The 18,363-nt window shown below is 53.1% G+C and overlaps 8 protein-coding genes across 8 annotated transcripts; 4 read left to right on the top strand and 4 right to left on the bottom strand.

Annotated features, from left to right (window-relative positions):
* Window positions 1-180: 180 nt before the first annotated feature.
* On the top strand, window positions 181-1,277 carry PpBr36_05031 (uncharacterized protein; the record flags this gene model as incomplete). The annotated part of the gene is made up of 4 exons (XM_029892189.1): window positions 181-255; window positions 354-364; window positions 433-490; window positions 555-1,277. 4 exons carry the CDS (start codon window positions 181-183, stop codon window positions 1,275-1,277), a joined length of 867 nt encoding a protein of 288 aa, XP_029749671.1.
* A 931-nt stretch (window positions 1,278-2,208) lies between these two features.
* Window positions 2,209-2,910, bottom strand: PpBr36_05030 (uncharacterized protein; the record flags this gene model as incomplete). The annotated part of the gene is made up of 1 exon (XM_029892188.1): window positions 2,209-2,910. The coding sequence occupies one exon, from the start codon at window positions 2,908-2,910 to the stop codon at window positions 2,209-2,211; it is 702 nt and encodes a 233-aa protein (XP_029749670.1).
* A 900-nt stretch (window positions 2,911-3,810) lies between these two features.
* PpBr36_05029 (uncharacterized protein) lies at window positions 3,811-4,530 on the bottom strand (the record flags this gene model as incomplete). The annotated part of the gene is made up of 3 exons (XM_029892187.1): window positions 3,811-3,926; window positions 4,016-4,146; window positions 4,211-4,530. The coding sequence occupies 3 exons, from the start codon at window positions 4,528-4,530 to the stop codon at window positions 3,811-3,813; spliced, it is 567 nt and encodes a 188-aa protein (XP_029750518.1).
* Window positions 4,531-7,204: 2,674 nt separating this feature from the next.
* On the top strand, window positions 7,205-9,049 carry PpBr36_05028 (uncharacterized protein; the record flags this gene model as incomplete). Its single annotated transcript, XM_029892186.1, has 2 exons — window positions 7,205-7,565; window positions 7,641-9,049. The coding sequence occupies 2 exons, from the start codon at window positions 7,205-7,207 to the stop codon at window positions 9,047-9,049; spliced, it is 1,770 nt and encodes a 589-aa protein (XP_029750519.1).
* Window positions 9,050-9,410: 361 nt separating this feature from the next.
* PpBr36_05027 (uncharacterized protein) lies at window positions 9,411-10,958 on the bottom strand (the record flags this gene model as incomplete). The annotated part of the gene is made up of 1 exon (XM_029892185.1): window positions 9,411-10,958. One exon carries the CDS (start codon window positions 10,956-10,958, stop codon window positions 9,411-9,413), a length of 1,548 nt encoding a protein of 515 aa, XP_029750520.1.
* Window positions 10,959-11,502: 544 nt separating this feature from the next.
* Window positions 11,503-12,510, bottom strand: PpBr36_05026 (uncharacterized protein; the record flags this gene model as incomplete). The annotated part of the gene is made up of 2 exons (XM_029892184.1): window positions 11,503-11,941; window positions 12,056-12,510. The coding sequence occupies 2 exons, from the start codon at window positions 12,508-12,510 to the stop codon at window positions 11,503-11,505; spliced, it is 894 nt and encodes a 297-aa protein (XP_029750521.1).
* Window positions 12,511-14,992: 2,482 nt separating this feature from the next.
* Window positions 14,993-15,509, top strand: PpBr36_05025 (uncharacterized protein; the record flags this gene model as incomplete). The annotated part of the gene is made up of 3 exons (XM_029892183.1): window positions 14,993-15,088; window positions 15,164-15,245; window positions 15,328-15,509. The coding sequence occupies 3 exons, from the start codon at window positions 14,993-14,995 to the stop codon at window positions 15,507-15,509; spliced, it is 360 nt and encodes a 119-aa protein (XP_029750522.1).
* A 2,499-nt stretch (window positions 15,510-18,008) lies between these two features.
* PpBr36_05024 (uncharacterized protein) lies at window positions 18,009-18,266 on the top strand (the record flags this gene model as incomplete). The annotated part of the gene is made up of 1 exon (XM_029892182.1): window positions 18,009-18,266. The coding sequence occupies one exon, from the start codon at window positions 18,009-18,011 to the stop codon at window positions 18,264-18,266; it is 258 nt and encodes an 85-aa protein (XP_029750523.1).
* Window positions 18,267-18,363: the final 97 nt, after the last annotated feature.

Here is an 18,363-nt window from a genome sequence, read left to right as displayed (position 1 = left end):
AACCACTGAAGCTACCCCGCTCCTTCTGTCCGTCTCCACGAGTCAATGAGGGCATACCTAGCATAGGCGTAGGAGAGACTGCTTGCAAGCCCCAGCTAAAGAGAGACTCGATTCATATAAGCTCCTATTTTCCCAGAACATCCAAGTCTGCCAGGCAATATTGGCATACAATCTCACAAGATGGCGTCTTCTCTCACACTACAGTCGACTGTCAAGCTTCCCAGCGGTCATGAGATGCCGCGACTCGGATTCGGTGTACGCTAATGAGCCCAATGTCTATAAATCCTGGAAACGATTCGCCAGTCGTCCTATTAGCCTGGCCGCCGTTGAATGCTAATGCTAACTAAAACCAGCTCTGGCAGACGTGAGAACTTTATGAAGGCCATACGCAGTGATGCATTCCTAGAAAGCTAACGGTTTTCTACCGAACAGCCCACCTGATGAAGCTGAGAGGTGCTGCAATGACGCACTCCGTCTGGGCTACCGACACGTGGGTTATTGTCGCCCCGCCTTGGACTGGACTCATCATCTGACAAGTTCCTTTCCTTTTACAGATCGACTCGGCAGCGTCGTACCGCAACGAAGCCGGCTGCGGCAAGGCCATCCGCGCCTCGTCAATCCCCCGCTCAGACATCTTCTTCACTTCCAAGGTGCGCGTCATCACTTACGACGGAGCCAAGGAGCAGGTGGCCAAGACGCTGGCGGAGACGGGCCTCGACTACATCGACCTGATGCTCCTGCACTGCCCCTACGGCGGGTCGGCGAACCGCAAGGGCGCGTGGAAGGCGCTGGTCGAGGCGGTCGAGGCGGGCAAGGTCCGATCCATCGGCGTGAGCAACTACGGCGTCCACCACCTGGACGAGCTGGAGAAGCACATGGCGGAGCTAGAGGCCGAGAGGCCGGGCGCGGGTGGCGTGCTGAGCGTAGGCCAGTACGAGATCCACCCCTGGTGCGCGCGCGACGACGTCGTAGGCTGGCTACAGAAGCGCGGCGTCGCCGTCGAGGCCTACAGCCCGCTTGTCCGGGGCGAGCGCTGGGGCGAACCCGTGCTCAAGAAGCTGGCTGATAAGTACGGCAAGACGGAGGCGCAGGTGCTGATCCGCTGGAGCCTGGACCAGGGTTTCGTCCCACTGCCCAAGAGCGTCAACGAGGATCGCATCAAGGCAAACGCCGACGTGTATGATTTCCAACTGACGGCCGAAGAGATCAAGGAGCTCAAGACGGATGAGTACAAGCCTGTGTGCTGGGATCCGGTCACCAGCGGCTTGGATAACTAAGTTGTAGGGAGTAGATTTTGGCTGGCCGAGATTTCAGTGGTTGCCAGATGAGAGCCTAGAGAACACGCAGCAAGCTTGAAACAAGGATTCGCTGCATTTGAAAATCTGCCTAGACTGAGTTTTAGTATCAATAGACGGCTCAGACCCCATGACTTCCCCAGCCATCCAGCGTGAGAATCATTTGGTGATTGAGAAGAGAGAAGCCCAATAGCAGTCTCAAGTCGGACTGACGTGTCCTTGCCATTTGATCCAATTTCCCCGACATTATCTCTGGGTTTGGTGGCTCAGCCCAAGCCCAAGTGCCAGTATGAACTCCTGCAGGGTTCGTGATGCTTGAATTGTAATTACTGCTTCGCCGGAAGACATTTCACAGGTGTAGTTGTCACAAAAGTTAACACAAACCCAGGAACTGGGAAGGAAGTTTTGGCAGGGGGATTCGGTTCACCGTATCTTCAGCTGTTTCACGTGATACTAGCGTTCTTTGGATAGACCCATAGGTACATTGCAAAGCCACAATTGTGCCACGGTTGTGGCGTTCTGGGCTTCAGGGATGAGCCCTGAGACTAGAGACTATGCCATTCCCGGTTTTCATTTTTATTTTTGGCCCCCACACCCACGTCAATGGCAACCCCACACTTTTCCGATTCAAGAATCCCACGGCTGCCGTCTTCCGCTTTCGCTTGTTCCCGTGGTTGGCATACACAACATTCACTTGCAAAGGTGACGCGAGAATAGGGCAATTAGGTAGGTGTGAAAAGACCTAATCTCTATTTCCACCGTAAACCAAGCTACTCCGAGAGTACAGCAAAAACAGAAGCCAGATGTATTAAGTTCCGTCGCCCATGCTTCTAGTTACAACACATTATCCACTATATATCTGTACAAATATGTTTATAATATCATCCACCACCGATGGCTAGCGGTCTCCAATTTACTGGAAAATCATGAAGCCAGCAATGGCGCCCAGGACGACCGAGACGCCGAGCTCGGGCCTGGCCAGGGCGGCAGCATTGCCGGTGGGGCTGGGAGTCGCGGTAGTCTGGCCGGCACTGTTGGTGGCGCCATTGCTGCCGCCGTTGCCGTTGCCGCCATTGGTGTTGGTAGGCGTAGGGGTGGCGGTTGCCTCGGTGACGCCGATCATCCTGAAGTTCTCGGTCCTGGTCTGGTTGCCGCCGGTCCAGACAACAGCGATGCTGGGCGAGCAGTTGAGGTTGTCGAGGTTGAAGCCAAGGGTGCTCAGGACGGGCGAGCAGGTGCTGGTGGCCGCCTGCACGGAGGACCAGCTAGTCGAGGCCCACACGCTCACGTCGGACGACAGCTTGACAAAGTCGGAGCTGACCGACTCGGCCATGGTGAAGCTGCAGTTCGAGTCCTGGAAGACCAGCCCAACGTAGGGGTTCAGGGCGGTAGGGATGGAGGGGAAGTTGCTCTGGAGGGCACTGAGCGACGTGGCGCACGCGTTGAGCAGCGAGGTGACGCTAGTCACGTTCACGCTGGTGCCGGTTGCGGTTCCGCTTGTCTGTTGGCGGCGCATGACGCGTTCGACCTGGGCAGCTGCCGGTGCCGGAGTCGGCTCGGGCATGGCAGAGGAGAGGGCGGCCAAGGCCAGGGGAAGGATGGTAGTGAGCTGCATATTGATTAAAGAGGTTTTGGTGGTGAGTGGATGAAGAAGCTAATAATAGAGCTTGAGTGGCGGTGGGTGAGAGCTGATGAGTTAAGAGATGAGTATCTAGATGAGTAGATGAGTAGATGATTGCAGGCTGTGAGTGGCTTGTCTAAAAAACGGATTATAGAAAGGACAGGCGGTAGTCAGGTCCTTTCTATACTCCCCCGGAATCGTCGATCTACATTGGCACGGATGGTTCGGCACATGGCAAAGCGTCGGCTTTCGTCATTGAACGGGATCCTATTCGCGATGCTATACCACAGCCTACTGGATACACGCACGCAGCTGAAGGGCTATGGACGAATCGTTTGCCCCAGTCTTACACACGTCAAGCAAGTTGCACTGCAGTGGCGCTGGACTTTGAGCGCAATTCGCCCCGTGATTACGTCAACCAGGATCGGCGCCAAGGCCCGGTAGAACCAGCGTCAGCAAGGCACAGTGCTGTGAGCGTGGGCGAATTCGCCCAGAGCGGTTAAACCGGAGCTTTTGCTGGGGAAGCGTGGTGTTGGCACCAAGACACTGCAGATCTGTCAGCGCCCAGGCGGGGGGCCTGGGGGCCAACCTTCCGGCCGTTCCCCCCATGTTTCCAACGTTTGCCAAGTTCAAAGGGCTGCACAATAATATAATCTATCGCGCTTTTTTTTTTTTTCTTTTTTTTCTGCCTGTTTGACGTTCCAAGTATACGAACACTTGACGTCTCACCTTCCCCATGATTGGCTCTATCGCATTGGGAAATCTAACTTGAGGTAAGCGCTTAGAAACAACAGGGCGGCATCCTTCGAATCCGAGAGTCTCAATGAATCCGAGTGTAACCCAACATCTCTGGGCGAAGGATCGCCATCGACGCAACCACTCCTGAGGCATCCTTTACATGCACAACCAGAATGCAACAACCAACACCAACCCGGAGACGACAACACCATCTGCCGTCGGCCCCTGCACTCTCCCAGGTGCCGCATTCTCCTGCCCCGTCTTCTGACTGGCTGCGGCCGCCAGGCCGCCAGCGCATATGTTTCCGTTTTGGTCGCCCCCGCTCCGTCACCACCCCCCCTGTACAAAACCGTAGTGTTACCTGCGCACGGCTCCTCGGTAGTCGTGGTAGTGGTGGTGTTCTTCATCGTATCCGTTACGGTCCTGTTGCTGACCACACCGCCGCCGTTGCACTTTTCTGCAATCTCGGCCAGCCGCGTCAACGACATGGACCTGTATGAGGTCCGCTCAGCCCACCATCTGCCAAAGGTCTCGCTCCACGGCTCTTCGGGCCAACGTCAAGGTGCAGATCGCTGTGTTGCCTCCACCGCCGTCGCCGCTGCTGCTGCTGTCTGCCTGGTCCAGTATTAGGCGCGCCAGCTCCGGAGGCGGAATTGGGAGCGCCATGCGGAGCGCGTCGACCGAGGATCTGCACTCGCGCACGTCGGCCGTGGCGCGGCGGTTGAGCATCGCAGCGACCTGCGCTGCGTCCGGAGCCGTGGTAGAGTGGGCATCGTGCGGGATGGTTATGCTGGCTAGCTTGTGCGGCGGTGGGGATGCGGCGAGGCTTGTTGCTGCCAGAGCTAGAGCGAATAAGAAGAGGGCTTTTAGACACATGTTTCTTTTCGGTGTTTCTGGTCTTTTCTGTCTGGTCGGGAGATTCGACAGACAAAAGGAGGCGATTATCAGATTGTGCCTAGCAGGAAGTACTGTTTGTTGCATCCGTTGCTTGTGCTTCTTTCCGAGTGTCCGTTTGTCAAATGGCCTACTTCATAAAGCCTTATGGCCAGGCAGGGGCTTTATGCATCCTGTCAAAGTTGACTCTTGACATTTCTCATTCGCTTCAAGGCAAGGAATGCATGACGATGCACGATCAAACGCGCCGAACGCGTTCCGGCGATTTCTTTTTTATTTGCTACTTGCCCTGGAATTATGTCCAGTCCGGCATCTCGGAGCTGAGGGATGTGTCTTGGGCCTGTTTTTGAAGGGAGAACTCGGAGAAAACGGGGTGGCTAGACTTTGACATGCCTTGCCCATATGGCAGTCTAGACCTGGCCAAGACAAGGGACCGAATGATTAAGAACCAAGTATCCGGTTTTGGGATATAGCTCTCTGAAGGGTAACCCATAGTGATATAATACTGATTATGGTACTCGTTGCTCGTGCTGTTTGCTCAAAAAAAAAAAAAAAAAAAAAAAAAACGGATGGATGAATGATGATATTCACATCTGGCTCGTCTATCTACCGACTGACTGGTCCAAGTTTGCATAAATGGTTGCCCCCAGAGAGCTGCAGCTTGTGTCTAACAGTGGCGACTGTACCCAGGAGTAATATAATGGTAATTGTCAAGAAAAGTCACCAATAATTTCATACTACAGTAGGTATTACAGCGTCCAATTGACTTGCCAATCGTACGGAATGAATGATCCCCGATCCAACACACAACCAAACCACTTTAATGACACAACCAGCGGTTTTGTTAAGCAAAAACCATCACTGTGACTGTAGTGGAATTTGACTTTCGAGTCGCCATCGTGGCTGCCACCACACTCCGCCACATGCCGCTGGCCGAGGCGCCTTTGCACGGCTCGGCATCGACAAGCTGCCAGATCTAGCAAAAAAGGGCCAAGAATGCTTGCTTTGCATGGACAGTCTTGGCGTCATCGTCTTCGGAGTAAATACTTGTACCCGGACGCACGGCGGGAGGGGTTCCGGCCTGGCCTTTCTCGGAGTTTGTTGCATTATTCGGCGGTTCTGTAGCGATCTTCCAATGCTGAGAATCGCCTACAAGTCTAGCCTGTACTCGAGTCACTTGGCACCTATAGGCTGGATGCTTATATGGCCGTGATGTTACCCTGGCCGGGCCAAAAGATTTGGCACTTGGTTCACGCCCATCTTTTATCGTCACCCACCCGGAGCGACAGTTTCGACGTGCAAAGTGCTCAAGTCCGAGCTGCTACCTAGCCCCTATCGTGTCATTCGATATGCCAGCTGATCGGGCTTGGTGGCGGTGACGGTTCCTTCTAGGGCGTGGCACTAGAATTAGATCTTGGGCTTGTTGGGAAAATCCCGGCCCACAGATGTTTGCGTTGTTTGCGAATTCCAATGGAACTGTAGGCATTCGAATGGAGATAAGCTTCGTGGTTGACGCCATTCGTGGTGGTTTTGTCTTTTTTTTTGGCTGACAATCGCCCAAGGCCATCTTTGTGAGGTATACTGCCATATCCCTGAATGTAGGTAGGGCACTGTTGTTTTCTGTACGATATGCTTAGCCTTGATAAGCAAGCGTGGAGGTCCGATTTATTGATCTTGTCAATAAAGACTGGGCGCCAGCTTGGTGCAACCATTGAACTCCCTAACGAAACTGAGGAGTGTGGGAGATATCAAGAGACAGAATACAATAGGCAATGCACTGCTACTCAAAGTGACCATCAACCCCAAGTAGGATGGACTCATCTCAATGGCTGTAGATTTCAGCCGCAGACTACAAACCTAGTGCTAGTTCAGAAACGGGGGACAAGCATCAACAACTCCTTTTAAGATTGCATCGTGGCCCCCGAACCAAGGATCACCGTATGCAGGAACAGCTGGATAGAGATCTGTGCACCCCTTCGACCTTTGGGCACACTAGCGAATGACCTAAGCACGCCGCACTAACGGACCGGCATCCGCCATGTGGCATTCCTCCACCGCGTCCGCAGGACGAGCAGTCTTAAGCTTATGCAAGGGGAACGCTGACGCCCGCACTAACGTCTTAGGTGCCAGGCCGGCGCTGCAAAGAAAAGGTCGTCCCGGCAAAAACCGCTCTGCCCTTTGTGCCCGCTAGGGCTGCCGGCCTACAGACTCGCTGCAGGCTGTTTGACTTGAGCGGCAGCAGCAGGGGGGAGAAAGCAGATCTTATTTCAAAGCCTGGGACGTGATGGATAGGTTTGTTTGGTTTTTTTTTTTTTTTTTTTTCCCAGCTGGCCCCTGAGTTTGGCTGTGTTTGCGTGTAGCGCCCCCGGCTGAGCCACGTTCATTTCTGGCACAATCTTAATACTACAGCTGAGGATTTGATGTAATCTCCTTTATTCTTGGAGGGACCCCCTCGAATCCCTTTTATTTGATGTCGTTTGGCAACATTCTTCGTTTGTATCGGTTGTCATCTTTCATCAGCTTGATGGGAAAACTTTGTAATAGTGACTGACCATCTTTTTTTTTCTTTTTTTTTTTTCTTTTTGTCCCCTGCATACCCGCAGCTCCTCTTCCCTGAATAGAAAGGGAAAGGACACAAGAGTGTCACCAGGCCACCATGTTTGCATCTCTTATGCCCGACAGGCTCCGGCGAGGGCGGTCCGAGTATCTCTCCCTACCGCTCCTGACAGCCGAGGGCGACGTCGAGAGCAGCAGCGAAGCATATTCCGAGAAGCGGAGCTCGAGCGTGGAGGAGCGAGACTCAGTCGACGACACTCTCATCGCCGACAGTCCTACGGAAAGCCGCATCCTCGACTTTGGCGACGGCGAGAAGGACTTTGCTCGGCAAAAGGCTCTCTGGGGGATCCACCCAAAAGTATGGGCGGCTCTGGGCAAGCTTCGAGTCTTGGCCCCAAGCTTTCTAGTCCGCGAGGAAGGCGACAAGCAACCAGCACGGCTGCACCCGAGCGCTTGGCTAGGTAAGAGACTGTCCGTTCTCCGGCCGTCTCGTTGCACAAAGTAAAAAAAAAACTAACCATCGAACTCTCATGCAGATGGTCTCCGTGGCACGGCAGCTTTCCTTGTGGTCTGGCATCACTCATCGCTGCTGTACTTCAGCTGGAGAGTCCATGACGGCTACGGGTCCTCGCCGGGCGCCGACTGGACGCATCTCATCCAGCTCCCCATCGTCCGGCTCATCATCTCGGGCGCACCCCAAGTCAAAATCTTCTTCGCCATTTCGGGCTATGCCCTCTCGTACAAGCCCCTCAAGCTCGCCCGCGCCGGCCGGTTCAGTGAATGGGCCTCGGCCCTGAGCTCCTCCGTCTTCCGCCGCCACCCTCGCCTGTTCCTCCCCGCCGTCGTGATCCTCTTCGTCGGCACCTTTGCCGGCTGGCTCCAGCTGTACGGCGGCACCGGCGCAACGGCAGGCGACCAGTGGAACGCCCACGTCGCCATCCCCGTCCGCGCGCCGCCCTACAGGGAGGCTTTCGGCGAGCAGTTCGCCGACTGGGGCCGCACCGTCCTGTCCATCACCAACCCGCTCGCCTCGGACCACCGCCGGGGCGCCACCCCTTACGACTGGAACCTGTGGACCCTGCCCATGGAGCTCGACTGCTCCCTGGTCGTCTTCCTCTGCCTGGCCGCCTTTGCCCGCCTGAGGTCCATCCCTCGGCTGTTCCTCACCGCCGCCGTCGCCGCCTACGCCATATGGTACACGCACTGGGGCCCGTTCCTGTTCATCGCCGGCATGTTCATCTGCGACCTGCACTTTGAGCTCGAGGACGCCGGAGCCGCCACGGTGCTCCCGTCCGCCGCGCAGCCCGACCGCGCACTCAACCACGACACCGGCCTCTGCGCCCGGTGGAAGAGGTCCCTGGATCGCCTGCGCGCCCGCGCAGCAGCAGCCCTGCCGCGGACCGTGACGGCGACGAGCGCGCGGGTGTTGGCCTCGCCGGCCTTGACCAGGGCGCTGTGGATCGGGTCGCTGCTGACGTCGCTGTGGCTGCTGTCGGTGCCCGAGAACAACCGGGGCGGACGGACGAGCCCCTTGTACACGGTGCTGACGTCGCACATCCCGGCCAACTACGGGCCGGACGACGAGAACCACTGGTGGCTGTCGCTGGGCGCCGTGCTGCTCGTCTTCACCATCGACCGAGCCGGTCCGTTCCTGCAGCGCGTCTTCACGAGCCGCCCCGCGCAGTACCTCGGCAGGATATCGTACGCGCTGTACCTGGTCCACGGCCCGCTCGTCTTCTCGCTCGGCTGGCACCTGGGGAGGTGGTGCACGGCGCTGACCGGCCGGGAGACGACGGCCGGGTGGGGCGCAGGAATCGCGCTGGCGTATCTGGGCCTGTGGCCGGTGCTGATTTGGGTCGCCGACGTTGCGTCGAGGTTGGTTGATGTCAAAAGCGTCGAGTTTAGCAAGTGGTCATATGATAGAATGGTGAAGAAGGCCGTCTAAGCTATTTGTGTCGTTTTCTATCTTTTTTCTTTTTCCTTTTTCTTTTTTTTTTGTTCGGCGTGTAGTTCTTTCAGCAGATGGATATCTGCCTCAGCCATTCGATATCTCTTTTGTCGACCGACTTTTACCAAAATACCCATAATCTCTTCTGGTCACATGGTCTACGGCGTTTAGATAATATGTCGTCCATAGTTAGACATGCTCACCGTGTAATGGCATAGAATAGAGAGAGACCCGCTGGGGGTTGATGGCAACTTTTCCTTCTAGTCTAGCTATCCCACGCCGATGTTATGCACAAACTACAGTAGATAGATCTTGCCCTATCCCTACACAAAGACCTGCCGTCATTCGTCGCCCACTATCAGCTCTGCGTCAGTTGCTTCTTCATCTCGCTCTTTATCCTCGTGACCGTGCCAACACCGCCGTACACCATCCCCGTGTAAACCATCGCCACGCTGGCGCCCGCGTTCAACACTGCCAAGGCCTGCTCCCCGTTGGTGATGCCACCTGTAGCAAAGATCACCTTTTGCTCGTCCCGCTCCTTCTTGGTCGGCGGCGGGACAACGACGGCTGCAGCGCCAGCCTGAGCGGTGACCTCCTCCAGATTGGCGCCCGCCTCGACCGCCGCCGCGGCAGGACGACCGGCTCCGGCGCTAAACGAATGCCCATCCAGCGCCTTGCGGTACTTGGCCACTAGCGCAACGGTGCGGTCGAACAGGGCCGGTCCCGAGAAGCCGCCCGTCTCGTGCAGGTTCTCGACCTCCTTGCCGGACAGCGACACGCGGGGCGGGATAACGTCGCGCCGCTTGGTCGTGTTGCCGACGATGACGCCGTCGACGCCGCTGCCCCAGACGGCCTCCACGACACCCTCGACTTGCACGTCCGAGTCCTCGTCGGGCGAGACCTTGACCATGACCCGGGGCGGGTCGGCCGCCCTTCCGCATCGAGCCGCCGCGGCCTTGGCCTCGCCCACAACAGCCGACAGGATGCTCGCCAGCGGGCCTGAGCGCTGCAGGTCCCGCAGGCCGGGAGTGTTGGGACTGCTGACGTTGACGACGAGCACGTCGGCGTAGGGGGCGAGCCGCTCGACGCATCGCGTGTAGTCTCTCGCGACCGCCTCAATGTCTGCCTCGTTCGTCTCCTTGGCCTTGGCCACCTGCACGCACAGCAACCGGCCGGGGGTCAGAGAGCCGACGGGGACGCCAGCGCGACCCTCCAGCACGTCGGCCTCGGTCAGGCCGTTTGCGCGCGCAAACGATCGCAGGCGAGCACGGAGTGTGCGGGCGACGGCGTCGGCGCCTGCGCTGTTGAGCCCGTAGCGGTTGACCATGCCCTCGAGCGTGGGGACGCGGAAGACGCGGGGCTTCGGGTTACCCTGCTGCGGGTGCGGGGTGATGCCGCCCACCTCGACGACGGCCGGGCCAACGGCGAAGAGGGGGTCGGGGATCTGGGCATCCTTGTCGAGCCCGGCGCTGATGCCGATGGGGTTAGACAGCCTCTTGCCGAAGACGGTGACGCCTAGGAAAGGCTCGTCCGAGGAGACGGTGCGATCGCGGATGTGCAGTCCCATGTCGAACATGGCCTTCATGGCCGCGGTGCCGATGTGGTGGGCATCCTCGGCGTCAGGCACAAGGGTACGCAGCAGCGGCGGGACGATGTACCGATGCAGGAGGTTGGCGCGGGTGTCGGTCGCGTAAAGGTACGTTGCGAATGCCGTCACTGCTGTTGCTGCAGAGTAGAGGAAGACGCGGGCGCCTGGGCTAAGAACAGAAGATTGAACCGGAGTCTCGGGGGAGGAAGAGGCTGTCGAGGCATGTCGTCGTGCGGGCTGGAACCGAAGTCGTCCGGCATTGTGGAAAGATGACGGCGTGGAGCGAGCGAGGCGCAGAATGCGAGCGTGAGATGCCATCTTGTCCACCTGGGAGGAGGTCCCTAGCCTCAGACTGCCAGCAGTGGGAGGCAGAAATGAAGATGAAGGGGCAGTCGGGTATCAATTGGCCAAGTTGGTTGGCTGAATTGAATTGGCTTCTGTGGATTGAGGGAAGCCTCAATGGTCCGCTTCCAAACAAGCGGGAGCTTTTGCTTGGCTGCTGGGGTTTTCCGCCAAGGCCCCGCAATGACCTAGGTCCGTGTGAACTGGGCTTCGAGACTGTGGAAGCCATCCCCTGAAATTCAAGGACGAACTTGAACGAAGCCAAACTAACTGGCTTGGTTGACTATTGACAAACAAAGGGAAAAAAAACAAAAATAAAAACAAAAAAATAAAAAGGTCTATCTGTCTATCGTATGCCTAAACCAGCAATTCAACAGGAAGAGGCGACATCTATAAACAAAAGGGAGTATTGCGTCTCGCGCTGGGTATATCCATCCATCATCCTCAAAGCATCAAATAGCATCCCAAAGCATACGAAGGCGAATCCGCCATCTAGAAAGACATCACAAAGTTCCAACCATCAACGGCCTTCCTGCTCTGCCGCAGTAGCCATCGCCGCCCCCTGAGCCATCCTGGCCGCAGCACCGGGCAGCGCGGCCTCGATCGCCGCTGCCGTCTCGGCGGCCGCCATTTCGGCCTGCCTGTTCAGGTAAGCCAAATACGTCTGCCAGCCGACAGCGATGACGCCGGCAAACGCGCTCCTGTACTCGGGCGCGATGAACGTGAAACTGAATGCCGTCACGGCCGGCCATAACTTCAGCGAGTTGGCGATGCTGGTCGGTACGGCGCGGCGGATGCGGTCGAGGACGTCGGATAGCGAGCCGCCGGACAAGAAGGACTGCATTCCGAAGAAGTAAGTGTTGAAGACGGGCGTGAAGAAGGTTTGGTTGATGGCGATCTTGGTAGCGAGCGAGAGAATCTTGGAAGAGTAGTTGAAGTGGTGGGACAAGAACATGAACCTAGTGCGGGCCAGAAACCCGTGTCAGCGTCGAATTGGGCAAAACCGATCAGCGGAACGCAAAAAAAAAAAAAAAAAAAAGCGCATCGCCTTCTACGCCGGGTTAAGCTCTTACCATTTGTAGCTAGGTATGGACGATATCGACCCGATGACCAGCGACCGCACGGTCCTCTTCGGGTCGTACTTGTCATCCATGCTCTGGGCAGACAGGTCGGCGCAAAAGTATATGGCGAGCGAGGTGCACAGCTGCGTGACGTATGGCCGCCTACGCTGCGCTCGTCCGTAGGCCCCGGCGGCCCGCGTGATGGGCCCCAGCCGCTGCCACCATTGGCGAGGCGCCGGTTCCGGGATCGGCGGGACGGTGTTCGGTATGGGGATCTGGACTTCCTCCGGCGCCGGCGCCGACGGGGGCGTGCGCTTTTCTGACCTTGGATTTGGTTTCGTCGATGCGCCGCGACGCTGTATTGGACCATGCGCGTGAAAACGAGCGCCTAGTTTAGGCCGGTGTCGGAGCAGGGCGTTTGGGCGACATTGGGAAAGGCTGGTTCGGGACAAACGGAGCGCCTCCATTTTGAAGGTGCTTTGTTGTAGGGTATGAATAAACGTCTGGTCGGGAATGGCCCGACTCTTTGCTTAGGATATCATGGTCTTGATTTGAGGCTGACTGGAGGTTTGCTGTAAAGTGTCACAAGCGAGTCACACGGGACCAGATCTGCCGAATCTGTTGTCTTGACATGGTGCGCGTGGGGTTTTTATTTCCGGGTGGGAATTTACCCCCATGAACAAAAAAAAAAAAATTCTTACGTCGATTGGCCCAGAAATGGCCAGCATATGACCGGACTTGGTTGCCACCCGAGAACCCGTGCAGCTTATATAATCAATATTTCAAAGCCACCTCAACCGTAAATTGTTGACCACGCCGGTTGGATCTTTGTATAAAGCCGTCAGTTAATATATCTTCGGGCTAAAGTACTGCAAATAGAGATCCCTCGATGAAGCAAGTGACTTTGCATTACATCAAATAGAGCTTACTCATCGGTACTTGGACTTTTGTTCATTGAACTTTTTCCCTCCCCACTCTTTATTCACATGTCAACCCACTGAAGAGTTTGCACAGCACGAATTGCTATTTCTTCAGTCACCTAGCCCACTATGACTACTAAATTGGAATTAGCTATAGCGGGAAGGTTGAGTACGCGCATTCTTTCTATATAGCAGGTCTTGGAGGATAATGCTTCTGACAAACCGTTGGCAAAACCCGATTGTACAGTTATTAGGTCTTGAATTGTGGCTGGCGAGTAACCTGGTCAGTACTCAGTACTCTCTTCTGAGCTTGATCATATTCCAACCACAATGGCCGGTCTTCGATTGGAATCTACGGCTTGATAGGGCACGCTGTTTCAATTGGATGATTAGACAATATCGCTCCGGCTTTGCTTCTTTGTATCTCAGTCCGCGTGAAAAGTCAGGAACAGCCAACTTTATTTTCTTTCTTCACGTATGATGCCGCAGCCCATTCGACCCTTGGCAGCTGTTGCCTGTTGGATGTATGAACAGCTTTCTACTGCAAGAAAGAAATACTTTCACGTTCCAATGCAGCTATTCAACTACATGTTCTACCTCAGTGTCTATTTACCTTACCGTCCTTAGACTCCTTACCTGGGCGGATACAGTGCCTCTACAGCCACAAACCTCTGACAAGTTTGCATTCGATTTGTCTGCGCTGGTGAGTTGGCCAAACTTGATCAGTACCAACAATAGATTTAATAGATTTCCATGTCGCCAGTCCAACAGTCAACGAGTAGATGCTCGCCAGGCCCATGCGGGATCTACCTGACTGCCACCGACTGCGGCTGCTAACAGTTTATCAATAAGAAAGGAAGGTCGGTAACCACGAGATACAATGAGACGCCGGCAAAGCGTCCACATAACTGGCTTCATTCGTACAGCTAGTTAGCCCCATTCGATTTGTAACGTGGCCCCAACCTCAAAGAGATGTGGCCATGAAGTCTAGACTTGTTAGGTGGAGACAGTCGAGGTATGGAGCAGGGGCGAGTTGTTGCTTCGGTCACTTGAAACTAATGTTACCATGTTGCTTTACCGCCGATTAAGCATCTTGAATGATGAGTGAAACCGTACCGGGCCACAAATCAATGATTGACTGGATTTAGTTCTCAAGAATACAGAAAGCCCAAGTTCCAATAATACCTATGGACCCAGTTCTCCTCTGTCTGTTTCAGATATTACCCAAAGCAATACATCCCCTGGCCATCACAAAAGAGTCTTGTTATCCTTAATGCAAACAAGCTTTGCCAAGCTTTCGGGGCCTTGCCATGATTGTCGTTGCCCCCACCCAATTTAGAACGTCGACCAGCGTAGTGGTACTCAATCGTTAGGGGTGAGGGCCTGTTGCGGCCGTTCCATCCCGAGTCAGGGTATCTGAGTACGCATACGTACTCTCCTGTCTCTGACGTGTGGAGATCAGTCGTCAGCGTATACCTACGGTTCGGATGGGCATGAGTAGGCGCCAAGAGATCAGATCGATCTCGTTTGTGAATCAAAAGTTGGCATTCGAGGGGTGGCAGGTGAATCATTTTGGATATTTTATGACTTACATGTCTACCTTTGGAGTGCGGAAGGTGCCTGATCAGGTCATCACTGCCTAGCTTTCTGGCTACGCCTAGTTGCACCAAGTCCCTTGCATAGCCCGAATGAGCATGTTTAACGATATTTGAGACGACTGACACGAATGAAATAACCTGCTCAAACAGTGGCGACTAGGATCACCTTGGAATGAGAACTTATACGGAGTTCGTGAGCTACCCTCTTTGAAGTTTGAACTGTATATGGCTTCTGGAACTCCAATCTCCAAGTGCAAAATATGTATATAAGGCTGCGCGGTATACGCTCCTCGGTCGTCTTTCTTGCTTCTCCTCTCCATCCAAACCTCCAGCTTTCAGTTCTTCAACACACGCTCCTTCTTTGTTTACTTCAATTCATTCGTTAGGCAGGTCCTTTCACTTGTTACTTTTAATCACCACCTTGATTCAAAATGCAGTTCAACAGCGTCTTCCTTATTGCCTTTGCCGCTGTCGCCGTCTCGGCCGGTGAGCTTCGCATGGTTCGCCGTGCGGAGAAGCCCGCCAAGGTAGGAACCGGATTTTCGCCCTGACCACGCAATCAATCATTCCGGGGATGGCGTAGCTAACTTGACAACTAACAGGTTCTCACGGGCAATCCCACTATTAAAATCACCGGCACTGGTGTCGACGACGTCGCGGCCAAGCCCGATGCTTGCGGAACTGGTAAGGCTACATTTATACTCCGCAACCCTTTTGGACTTGTTTGTTTGGAAATGTAGATGCTGACAAATGTCTTCCCTCTCAGTCACCCCCGAGGGTCAGAACCCTCAGACCGTCTGCATCAAGAAGGTCACCGCCACGGGATTTGAGGCCACCGTCAAGGACGGGAAAACCAACCAGGTTGAGAAGTGCACGGTGGAAGGCAAGGAGGGTGCCTGCGGCACTGCTGGTGCTGGCGCCAAGCTGAGCAACCTGGCGGACAACTAAAAGAGCGGGACTTGTAATCATGGAAAGATTCAGGCTCTCAAAAGGGTTCCTCAAACAGCCCATATTTGGGTAGGCTTGAATGGATGAAAGCTGGGATCTTGGAACATAATTTCTGGTAGCTGCGAGCGCTAGGAGCTATCTGTTACTGAAACAAGCTCTTCCTGGGAAACTGATAAAAAGTCGACCAATTTGGAAATATGCGCAATTCAATGATTATCTTAACAAGATGGAGGAATCATGGACAATGCTAAGTGTTTTGGCTGGGGTTGGTGAGCTGGTAGTCGTGTGAAATTAAGGAAAACCATACAAAGAAGCTGTTCTACTTTTTCTTCTAACGATTTTGTTACAACCCCTAATCTGTTGAGATTAACAACACAAAAAGAGAATCGACACTTGTTATTTCTCATATTGCAACTTTATAAGTTTAAAGGGATAAACATATAATCTTATTTTTGATTATACATCAAAGTGGTGTATCTCCTAACTACAAGTTCGTAGATAGCAGGTGGTAAAAAAGTTCGTCATTTGAAGACGGTTTCGTGCACGGTGCACCTCGTGGGCCGTGGATCCGGCTTCCAAATCGCCGGTCTAATTGCGGTGTACAAGGCCTGGAGATATTGTATGTATTCGGAAGTAATCCCGCGTACTGCAACTTCTGGGATTTGCCCCAACAATTTTGATGTTTTTTTTATCCGAGCACTTAGGACTGTTCGGTGTTTATGGGCGGGTTGTGTTCGCAGCTGTTTTCCCCGCTCCCACTTATAAAGGTTCTTTAGTTTCCCAACGCCGTCGTTAACATTGCAATTATCGTCTACTAGGACTATAGAAGGTAAATTTTTAACATAACGCCCATCTTCTACCATTCGTACTGGATAGGCCAACGTAGGTAAATTTGCACAATTTCGTCGCCATTCAAAAATTGTACGAGAAAAGCTAATCCGTTCTATTTTCTCGTTCCCTTCAGGATTTGCCGGTTTGGCAGTAGCGTTTAATGGTTCGGTAACTGGGCTGGATGGTTTTGGGATGTTTCTGGGAAGCCCGACAGTTTTCCATTATCCTCTCCTGGTCCCGAACGGTCGTGCTATATATTAACGGTGCTATAATCGGGATAAAACCATGGAAAGTTAGAATTTCCTTTGAGTGTAAAGGCCAGTGGCTGCAGCGCCAAAAAATTATATGGAGTTATAAAAAGAATAGGTATTGCTCACATGACGCGGGTTTACAAAATGCGATTTTACAATGAATCGCCCCGGCAATGGTATGGGGTGTTTTATTACGCATTGTTCAAGTTTTAATATATATATGTCGCTGTCAAGCTGGACCGGGAGATCTTTTCTGTGGCTAGAAGTTTCGATAAGTAGAGGAGGAAGCCGGGATTCTCTGTTTCTAATTTCTATCGTGCAGGGGAAGATCGGGTTTTCATCTTCGGCCGCCACTACCGGAGCAATACATACACCGGTAGTGGTAAGAAGCTGGACTATCGATTTCAGCTGCATTTTAGTTTGCTTTTATAAAATTCTGGTAAAAGGTAAAAAAATATTCAATACAAAACTGTGCGCCAGTAAAAAGGAACGTGTAAAATACATTAAAAGATGGAAAATATAACCGTTGCCCAATACCTGAATGTAAACGGTCGCTCTTATACAAATATTGTGCAAAAGAATATTTCTAAAATTAGAAACAAAATGCTCAGGAATGATTATCATTTTTAAAAAAGTGAGGTAGCGGATCAAAATTTAGTTCGGACAACTGACAGGCAATAGCCGAAAAATCCCAATTGCATAAATATTTGTAAATACCAAATCCTTGATAATTTTGCCTTTACTGGTTGGGCGTATCCTAGGCGAACTGCTTAATTTATATTTAATTAAATTGGCGAGGCCGTATGCCAATTTCAATCCCTGCAGAAGATGTTTCCGCGAGTCGCCCTTGTTGTTGTGCATCAAATAGGTGCAGCGATTCTCGGGTAGCCGAGGTTTCTTTTTTTAGAAAAAACACCTCCACTTACTTCAAATAAAAGACTGGATGTATGCGACCAAGAATAAATAACAAAAGTAGACGGCATACATATTAATATCTGATAAAAATTAGTAGACTATAGCTAGTGACAAACTAGTCTCAGTGCTCAGACTAGACCCCTGCGGGGTTCAAGCGCTCCATGTACCTTTCAGCCACATGGCTTTTCGGCCAATTACATTGTCCAAAAAGATCGCGCTTGTTCTACGTGTCGTTGGGTGGACCTGACCCACAGGTACAACTAACGCCGCAATTGAGCCACGAAGTGTGGATTAATTGCGGAGCGTTCGTTCAAATATGAGCCCCGAGACTACTAATTCACGACTTATAAAGAAGCACATTGGCATTTATTGCTTCCTCATTCCCTCGTCCCAACATTTTTTTGCTCTAATTGCATACAACAACCTCCATTAAAATATATATTTCTATTCTTTTCCATAACAGTACCCTTACCCGCCAGCCCTATAAACGAAAATTCCCAGGATGCATTTTTCGACAATTTTCATCCCTTTAACCTTAGCTGCTCTAAAAGTAAGCGCTGGGCCAGCTAAATATTGCGTCTATTACGCCGGCTGCCTTCCCGCGACACGTATCCTGCTTGGGCACGTTGAAATCGGCACTACAGCAACTTTTATAGCCGGTGGGTATGAATACGAAGTTCAAGCGAAAGACCAGAGATGCGAAGTTATTCTCACCAATGGCAGGCCAGCACCGGCCTGGCTTGTTGCCGAACCTCAATAGATTTAAAACAGAAGAGCAGCAGCTTGTTGGTTAAACTTTAAAACGAACGCCAACTCAATTACTACTTACAGTGCTATGGTTTGTGCCGAAAATCCCC

Source organism: Pyricularia pennisetigena, chromosome 6 (assembly GCF_004337985.1).
Source record: "Pyricularia pennisetigena strain Br36 chromosome 6, whole genome shotgun sequence".
NCBI lineage: Eukaryota > Fungi > Ascomycota > Sordariomycetes > Magnaporthales > Pyriculariaceae > Pyricularia > Pyricularia pennisetigena.
The sequence above is the reverse complement of the archived record's forward strand: the minus strand, read 5'-3'. Positions and strand labels throughout refer to the sequence as shown.